Source organism: Belonocnema kinseyi, chromosome 4, assembly GCF_010883055.1.
Source record: "Belonocnema kinseyi isolate 2016_QV_RU_SX_M_011 chromosome 4, B_treatae_v1, whole genome shotgun sequence".
Taxonomy (NCBI): Eukaryota; Metazoa; Arthropoda; class Insecta; order Hymenoptera; family Cynipidae; genus Belonocnema; species Belonocnema kinseyi.
The window spans coordinates 92063096-92073605 of NC_046660.1; the positions used below are offsets into that span (position 1 = coordinate 92063096).

Consider the following 10510-nt stretch of genomic DNA (forward strand, 5'->3'; position numbering starts at 1 on the left):
AGAGTGATTCCCATTTTTCGAAAATATCAAAATTGGTCATTTTTCTGATATCTTTTTATAATACTGACATTTTACTTACAACTAATTTATCACATTTTAAATATTTTTATTATTTTATTAATATGTGCACACGTAGACATACTCTATTATGCTCATTACTTAATGAGTTTTTATGAACTTTCGTGTATCAAAACTTTAGATGTGGCAATTTAGAAAATGCTTCATCCTTTATTTCTTTAATTTACTTTCGGAGCTCTTAGAATGTCTGTTTATACAAAAAAAATGTTCTGATGAAATTTTTTGTTTTATTTTTCAAATATTCTTATGTTATTTGGTGAATTATTTTGATCAATGAATTATAAATAGTAACAAAATGTATAAGTTGGTAAAATATAAACAGATCTGTCAATTGTATACCAGATACTTTTATCGAAGTTTCAAAGCTGATCAAAATTGTTCTTTATTATTTAAATTTAAGTTTTAGAATTATTACATTCGAAAAAAGGATTGAGTAAACTTCGAGTTTCAACATTGTATATAATTATTTAATTAAAAAATTTAATTTATATAAAATATGGCTTGAAATTCTGAATTGAAGGTTTAACATCTAAACTTTAAGGTGATACAAAAATAGCCAAATTTAAGTAAGCAGACATGCAAACACTTCCATTCACTATCCTAGAATTACAGAGGAACAGGGGAAAAAAGGACTAAATCTCCTCATATCTTCTTCTTCCTTTAAACGGGATTTTGAAATCGCCTTTTTCTTTGGTCCTTCTTTTTTCTTCGTTTTTTCATTTAATTAATTATTGGATTTTTTATTTTAAGAAAGTTGCTATTAATTACAAGGTTATTTTTCATTTAAATTTAATGAGAGTTTAAAAAATCAAGACAATTTTTCTTATATTAGCAAGAGATTGAAGTTGTTTATAAAAACTCGCGAAAACTTGAGAAATCAATAACAGTCAGAAAAAGGAAGTTTTAAAGAAAACTTCTATCAAAAAATACCTTTAGAATCAGCGGAATCATTTTGAAAAACAAAAATTAGTTACGGATACTTGATATTTTTCAAAATATATTTTTTTAAATTTCACAAAATGCCTTCAACTTAGCATTATTAAAGGAAAAATTTGTATTAAATCTGCTACTGAGAAAAATTGTAAACTTTGTATGATCAAAATAAAAACTGATAGAAATTAGGCAACTTCTAGAAGAAAGGTGTTCTCATAATAAAATTAATCAGTCTGAAAATTTTGTTATTGTTAGTAAAGTTGAAAATTACCCTGATACATAAATATGTACCTAAAACACTACGACATATAAAAAATTGTATCATTTTTTTCTGCCGTTACTTATAATTCAAAATTCGTTATAAAGAGATATAAGCTGATCTATAACTGACTTTTAATATATTTTTGATTAAGATTTAAATTAAAATACAAAATCAAGAATTTCAAAGAATCTTAATTACCGCAACTCTATATACAGAAATGATACTGTTGCAGGTATCGGGCAAAAACCACGACCAATCAGGATACGGAATCAACAAAGGACCACCTGGTCCATCCAGGTTGGACAAAGTAGAAAGTGAAATAGGAACACCTTTGAGCCATCTTGGACTTGTTACGAAGACTCTTCCAATTCTATCAACATCTACATCTTGAGTGAAGGCATTTCCCAAAATAAATTCACTTCCAGAAAGGGCAACATTTGGATAGACCCAATCCAGGTATTTCCACTGATACATCACTTCGAGCCCTGCACCACTAGTGTATTGCACCAACGCGCAGATCACTGCAAAAACGAGCTTCATTCCGCACCACTCAACTTGAAAATCTAGTCAATTTCAAATCCCAGCACCATTCCAATGACGATTTTTGCCTATTTCCGAATCCGGATTTCTGTCTGTTAATCTGCAGGCTTGTCTGAATCCTGGTCTGTGATTGCAACTAGACTGTATAGCAGTTCGCTTGTGAGAATTTTCAATAGCTGCTTCGTCCGTTTCACCAGCGCCCCACCAACCCTGCATTTCTCGTTTCTAACTTGCTCTACGCAAGTAACGCGAGAACAGAAAAGGAACCTGGGAGGAGGGGGTGCAGCAAGTTGCATAAAGATAGAGAGCTATGATTAATAAATTTACTATGTGCTGTCAAATTCTCAATATAAATGTTTCAAGGTGGCCTCTAAAAATAAAAACAAGTTTCTTTTCATCTTCCAGTTACAACCGATTTTTTCAAATCATAAAGATTAAAACTTGCATGCGTTGAAAATGTTCAATTTCAATTTCAATTGCTTAACAACTAAATAAAAATATTCAAATTTTATTTTAATGCTTGTTAATAAAACTGACATAACAAATTGAATACTGAAAGTTAGTAACTTGCAAATTGAGAATTTAAATATATATTAAGAAACTTCAAAACAAGTTTTTGCAAATTTAAACTTTAGAAGCCAAACCACATTAGTTTCAAGGACTCAAGAATTAATTTTTTCAGAATTGCGCATTCATACGTAAAATCTTAAATTGAAATTTTACAGAAGTTTGACAGATGATAAGATATCACATCATGTCGCATCAAATTACATTCAAATTGATTAGATGGATTTTATTATTTAAACAAAATTATATCTCTGAATACAAAAAAATATTCACTGCTATTTCCACCCGTCAATATTAAATCAATTTAAAAACTGTTTTCATACAAGCGTAATAACTTTGTGTTACTTAAATTCAAATATGAACTCAAAACTAAAGTTTGCTATAAAATCTGCCAAATTATAAAAAATAAAAAAGCCGCAAGTCGAAGGATTTTGCTGACTTGAAGACGAATCCAATGTCCAAATTTTTCTAAGAGGTCAGGATTTTAGGATAATCTAACCCACATGTATAAAAAGAGCCATTTTCAGCGATATTCGAAATAATGTAATAATTGCAGAAATTTTTTTGTTTTTAAATCAGCTTGCATCGTGTAGCAGATGCTTTTATCTTTAATTTGCCTTTTGGGTCATCCTGAATCGATTTTTTTTAAAGATATGGCATATTAACCATTTCAGTATTTTGCTGAAAAATGAGCAAAGATGCGCGTTTTGAATTATACAAAACGGAGCTTAATATCGAATTCAGAAAACTCAAAAACCTTCAGGCACCAAAACCTTTATCAATCTAATAACTCATTTTTATTCCCTTCCTTCACCTTCTTAGCTAGTTTTTCAGTTCTCGAAAAACAATAATCGACAGTTTTATGAGAGAAAAAAATCTCCGCTCTTGTTATATTATTTTAAGTATTGCTGAAAATGGCCATTTTGCACTTTTGTTTTAGAATACCCCAACCTAGTTTAGTCTTTGGGTACATAAAAATGTTAACTTTTGTCAGCTTGTGTTATTCTATATAATCTTTTGCAATCTTTTAAATATACATTTTTTGTATAATGTTTCTCTATTTCACATTGAAAAAGAAAAAAGTGAAGGTAACTCAGAAAATCGTAGAGGGGGGGGGGGGGGCATCACCAGTTTCGCGACTCTGTAGATCGGTGCCTGGCGAAAACAGGCTAGAACCTTACATTTCCTCTTTTATTATTTACTCCCCAACTTTCCATATATGTTAATCGAAAGATCCGGCTTACCTTCGATAGGATTCCTGCCAGACGGTCCAATGCCTATTACGATTCGATGGACAATCGAGGGAGGTTATGGATATTTCAATACGGGGAAAAAATCCAGAAGGCAATCGAGGAACCACGCGACCAGACTGCGGAAGAAAATGAAAGATCCTTCGAGTTCTCTGCCTCTAGCAAGGATTTTTCCTCAAGCGAGAGATGCATTTAATTCAAGGTCGTGGGACCAGTGGAACGCAAAAACTAGTGGTTGCAAATTACTGGCACTATCTATGGTAAGAGGATTGGAAATATAATTATATACATCTAATTAGATTTATAATTGATTCTGTGTAAATAATAATTAGAGGGAAATGAGTCTCCTTTTTAGAAAACATTATATGCAGAATAAGCCTATCCTTATCTTTAACCAATTAAAGACTAAATACAAAAAATTTATTTCTAACCGCGACTGGTTCATTCATTATAATGATCGGATTTCACTGTTACTTCTTAGTATTTTCAAAAGTTCAGATAAAAAAGTCATTTGGCAAGAACATTTGATACCAGAAGAGAAATTAGAATTTTTTGTCAAATCGAGTTCAATTCTATTTTTAAACATTTTAATATTCATGAACATCCATTTATGTCACATGAATCAGTGTCTATGTACTAAATAATCCATGGAAGGTTAACTAACTTGATGCAATAATTTTTTTATGACGTCCTTGAACAAAAAACTCGTAAACATATTTCAATTAAGAGGAAAATACTCGTAAAAATATTTGATAAAACTGCTAATTAAAAATTTATGATAGGCAGTATTTACAAAATATTTAATGACAAGTATTACGAAATTTAACCAATCAACTTATATTCAATCAACTATAGCACTAGGGCTAGTATTACGGAATTTTCCGTAATGCTAGCCCCGAACGTGCTGGTAGAGGGGTTAGCCTTACAGAAACTTCCGTAGCAATAGGCAGTACATATTATATATTTTTTACTTTTTCCTCATTCCTTAATGTATTTTTTTTTTCTATGCTGTGTCACAATTTCTAGCCTGGGGTCGGAAATTTTTGCTTAGAAATCCCAAAGAATAATATGCCTAAATTGCAGAGCATAGAGACCCCTGTACGGTTTACTGAATTTAAAATCGTTTTTTGAATTTCCATTTTTTTTTTCATTTACAAGGTCTCTTCTGTCTTAACTGTTCCCTTTTTTTGACAGATTTTGGGATACTATTTGGCCCGAGCTAATCATGTTTTAATTAACCAATAAAATACTTTTGTTGTGATGATTAAAACATAAATTAAGCAAGCAATAAATTTTTTTTGATGTTACTTTTTATTTTTAAATTATATAGTTTTTATACTAACTTAGATATTCTAATTTTCTTTCCGGGTAATTTTCTATGGAAAAGACATCCTGTGCGTTTAATGTAGACTAAACCGATTTTTGTGGCTTCTCTGGGCTACAAAGTAGTTTTATCCAACATGAAACTGACAAGGTGCTTTCTTATATTAGCATAAATTAAAAGAAATATTACAAAATGAAAAAGGGAAATTTTGAAGAAATCTTCTGTATTTGTTTCTTAGAATTTTGAGATCCACATTTTTACCTTACATATTTAATAATCTTTCGGTATTCCCGAAAAAGCGCGAAAATTCCTTTTTTTTAAAGAAAAAGTCTCCCGGTGAAAAAAATGGTTTGACTCGCATAAAACTCCACAGAATTTCTTGCTTATAGAGTACCAAAAGTCAGCATAGAATTCACTAAAAATGTGAGTTGATGTTTTTTTATAAATCGACATCTTAAATTTTCAAGAAAATCGTCAGCATCCTAATAAATTCTGAAATTTTTCTAATTTTTTAACGGATTTCGAAAGAGGCTCGTAAAACCTCATCAGAATCGCTGACGAAAGTTTAAATATCTGGTTTAGATCAAAACGTATAGAAGTTAAGGATAACATTTGTGATTTTTTTTAATGGACCTCAAACTTCAAATACTCTTAGCTTCGTGGAAATATTTTTCGTAAATTGGAAAAATAGGCGACGCTCAATTTTATCCCGACCAAAACATATTTCATGGCGAAGAGGATCTGTGACTTAAATTGTATGACCAAGCAGAACCTGCCTGATTTTAAATGTATCCAAAAATATTATTAATTTAAGAAATCTCTGACTAAAACCTGATTAGGCCTCAGTAATATGTGTGATTTTACCAGTACGGAATTTCCATCCAATCTTTTTTAAAACAACCAGTTCTATTATTAATAAGGTTCGATCCCTGAATTCCCAATGGACTCGTTTTATCCGGTTATCCATCGAATGCTACACGTAATAAAATTACATAACGATCACATTTGCATTATTGGACAGTAACCAGTTCGTGACTTGGTCTAATAAAAATAATTGAACAAACCTAGGTAGAACTTCAATAATTATTAATATGCTTTTATAATCAACACTATTTCATCCGTCAAATGAAAATGACATAATATGGTAACCTCGGGTCTCGAATAGGGTAGGTGAGAAAAAGTTTGATTCTTGATTTTCAGGAAAGTTAGAGGTATCTCTCTTGGAAGTAATTCGATACGTTTCGTCCGTGACTAATTTGTTAAGAATCTCTCGCCCTCTCTATAACCGGATGGCAACATCAGACTCGTGGAATGTCGTCTCGATCGCGTATTGAGCGCTACGTGATCTGGGTGTGGAGCATTCACTTCGCTTACTCGTAAACAGTACACGCCTATCTGGATAAGCACGTGGTCATCGTAAACAGACTTCTGAAGTCGCGAGTCCAGTCAGGCTGAAGAATCGATTACGTCCCCCTTCGTTCAGGGTGCACGCGAGTATTTGAGATCGAGAAACGCACTAAGGACCACGAAAGCAAATCTGTATGTAAGAAAAACAAAGGAATCAACATTACGGAAATAAGAAGCTATACATTTCCTATTTTCGATCATGAATTATCCCTTTTTCATTGTAGGGTTTTTATTTTTCTTTAGAACAAGACCCTGGCGGGCAGCAAAATGAATTCATTTCTTACATTTTTAATTAAAAATATTGAAAATCAAACTCTCTAGATTAAAGGATAAAAAGCAAAACATAATAAGTATTTTTTAAAACTAAAATAGAAGGTTTATAAACACATTTGCTGATTGATCAAACGGCCATTCTCTATTTATATTATATATGTATGTATGTATGTATATATATATACACACACATATATATATATATATATGTATATGTATGTATGTATATGTATATAAAGATAAACATAGGCCACAAACATAGGCTGGGCAAGACAGTACGCGTCCAGAATTCAGTGTGTGATTGACTACATCACATCTGGCACGAATTTTACCGCCAAGGTTCGAAAGTCCGCCCGCGAACTCCAGACCCGTTATCACACACTTAACAAGTCAAAGCTGCTGCCCATCAGGTAGAATATTGTTAAGGGAATACGGATACTATCTGACGCTAATAGAAGTCTAGAGTGGAAGAAGAGGTGGGTCAGAGAAAATCAACAGTTTCTCTCTGACCCATCTCGACTCTTCCAAGACCCTCCAGTTACCGTCGACCACCCACCCAAACCAGAGGAGGTCGAAGTATTTTGGAGAGAAGTCTAAGAAGTGCAGCATAGACTGGACGAAGACTCAGAAAATATAAATAGATCAAGGAGCTGTGTAATGCCCTCATAACACCTGATGAAGAATGCCCACACATCACTACCGAGGAGGTGAAAAAAGTATTAAGAGGGATGAAGAACTATTCCGGACCAGGACCAGATTATATCAAAACCTTCTGGTGGAAGAATTTTATTTCAATCGATCATAATTTGGCCCGTATTTTCACCTCATATTTAAAGTCGGAAGAGCCGATTCTGGAGTGGTTGGTGGACGGGCGCATAATACTCCTGGCGAAAATAGGCAACTTAGCTAACCCGAAGAATTACAGGCCAATCACTTGTCTGAACACACTGTATGAGATATTCACAGCTATCCTAAATAACAGGATTGTTCGGGCAATTGAACCTGTGTGGCAAGAAATGCATAAACAACGAGGCTCAAAGAAAGGCGTAGCCGGATGTTGGGAGAACCTGCCTTACATTATTGCCACTATCTCTAGCACTTCACCATTCCGACGCGTACTTGTGCGGCAAACCTGCAGATCGAAAGTACAAGGTCACTCATGTATTTTACATGGACGATCTTAAGATCTATGCTAAAAACAAAGAGCAACTACATCTAGCTGAAGGGATTGTCGAACGATATACTAAGGAAATTGGAATGGAATTTGGGTTAGACAAATGCGCCAAGGTTTATTTAAAGCGAGGAAAATTTAATGGCATCCCTGAAGATCCTGAGCTCGTTGACAGAAGCTCTATACGACACCATTGCGCTGGAGAGGCTTATACATACCTGGGCGTGCCACATAGCCGCATTCAGGATATGACATCTATAAAGGATACTCTCCGAAGCAGATACAAACGTCTCATCCGGCAGATTTGGTCTTCCGAATTGTTGGCGAGGAGCAAAGTATCTACAACGAATATGCTTGCCGTCCCGGTAGTACTCTATACATTTGGAGTAGTTCCATGGACGAAGAACGAGCTCAAATCCCTTGATATCGGGACCAGAAAGATTATGCACATGAACAAAAGCATGCATCTTAAGCCTTCCGCTCCGCGACTGTACATCTCACGCCATCAAGGTGGTCGCAGAATATTGAGTCTTGAATGTCTTCACAACAGGATTATTCTGGGTACAGCACATAGAGTTGCAAATGGAAGAGACCCTCTTCTTAAAATGGTCAGGAATCACGAGGAATAGGCGAAGGAGCGTTTCTGTACAAAGCAGCAGAGGAGGCTGCTGAAAGACACGGACTTAACTTCTTCCACAGAAACGTGGAGGATCAGTCAACGTCGTGTGAGCTAACGTTTGCTTTCCTTAAATTGCCTGGATTGAAGTTTGGTACGGAGGGTGTCATGCCAAGACGGTGTCATTTCCACCTTAACATCTCGTCGCCGCATGTTGAGCCAAGACATTCCCGATGATAGCTTTAGGGCGTGCCATGCACACCCCAAGCATTTAGCTCAAATACTATCTAGTTGTCCTACTCATGCGGGAACGATCCACATCCAAAGGCATAATGCGCAACTAAGAGTGCTTTCTTACCATCTCTGTCACTCTTACGGCATTAACATTCATACCGCTCCTCTAAATGCTCCCAAGGAAATCGAGTCAATTGTCGAGAATGGAAAGTGCCGCATATACTGGAACTTTATATTCTCGACAATTGTTTCTGTTGCACACTCGAGGCTAGACATGGTTTTTCTTGACTTCGAGAAGAGAACCATGTTCGTTATTGATTTTTCGGCACCAGCTCACAAAAACATCATAGCCAAAGAGAATGAAAAGAATGAGAGGTATAAAGACCTTATAAGGGAGTTGCAACGATTGTACCCGGAATATTCTGTTAAACTAATCGTCCTAATCATCGATGCTCTTGGAGGTGCCAAGCTTTCACTCGTCAATAGCCTTAAAAGGTTCCCTGCGTGTCAACAATATGCTAAAACACTTGCGGGAAAAATGCAGAAGGCGGTAGTCCTTGAATCACTCCGTGTTCTCAGGGCGCATGAAACTTTTGCTGTATCGTCATATTGATTCCGTTACAGACTGTAACCACCTATCTCACGGTTGTGAGACGTGGTTGTGGCTGAAATTTTACCGCGATTTCGCTAGAAGCGGGTGCAATTTTTCAGATTAGCACCCGCTCCCGGCGAAATTCTGCGGTTTTCCTTATAACAAATTTTTAACATATAAAGAAAATCGTTATTTTCGCAATTTTCAATATTTTTTAAAACTTTAAAATGTTTTTTATTCAATTCCTACAGAAAAATAATACACGTTAGTTTTATAACATTTGAATCAAAATGGAACGTTATATAACAATTGAAAGCTATTCATATGTTATCTACAAGGGGTTCAGTGGTCTAAACCTGTTTTCTGCAGTGTTCTACTGCTTGTTTTCTATTGTTTTTCCCGGGCTTGCATGTTTCTGCGTTGTTTTTCAAGCTGCGGGCAGGTTTATACGTAAAAATGTTTCGAATCGCAAACCGAACATAGATGTGCTTACAAAAATTCAAAATATTTTATTGCAAACATTTGCTGAGTGCTAGTAATTGCGATGCGTCGCTCACCTTTCTCTTTTAAGCGATTTGTAGCCGACAACATCGAAAATGACGTGAAAATAGCCGCAAAAACTTACGACACACACATGCACTGGGACCGGTTAATTTTTCGGAACGATAAAAATTAGGAAAGGTATAATTTCAGAATGGGTCATAATACATAATGGTAAAACCTAGAATTAGCAAAAAGTCGGAAATCCAAAATTCTGAAAGGTATTAATTCGAAAACAAAAGAAGCGATATGGGTAAAAATTCTTAAGCGTTAAAATTAGGAGGGTGAACAATTAGTAATAAGAAAATATACGGAGAGGAAAAATTCGGAAGTAGAAAAATTCAGAATTATTAATAAATGTACCTATTAGCAGGTGTGTAATTGTTAATGTATGTTAGCAAACAAATATTTATCACAGTCAATTTAAATATCATATCATAATAAATTGATGTTGTACGTAGAAAATTGTTTTAAAATTATATAATGATAAAAAATAATTATTCTTTCATGAAAAATTCCTGCATAAAAATTACAAAAACTGCATATAAAAAATATTCAAAGAAAGACCAAAAAATCGATGTAAAAAAATTTCAGTAAACAGGTTTAGACCGAGGACCCTTCAATTCTTAAGGTTGAAAAATGGCTCGCCGGGGCCTTTTTTTTTTGGAACTTCGAAAAACCGAAATATCAGAATTGCTTGGAATTGTAATTTTATCAAGTTTA

General features: G+C 34.3%; 1 protein-coding gene across 1 annotated transcript in view; it reads right to left on the reverse strand.

Moving 5' to 3' along the window:
- LOC117171945 (major royal jelly protein 1-like) overlaps positions 1 to 1985 on the reverse strand; it is a 4639-nt gene extending 2654 nt beyond the window's left edge. The window contains exon 1 of the mRNA XM_033359621.1: positions 1472 to 1985. Within this exon, the coding sequence (XP_033215512.1) occupies positions 1472 to 1813 (342 nt within the window). The 5' untranslated portion in view covers positions 1814 to 1985. The remainder of the gene's footprint in view (positions 1 to 1471) is intronic.
- Between the last annotated feature and the right edge of the window lie 8525 nt (positions 1986 to 10510).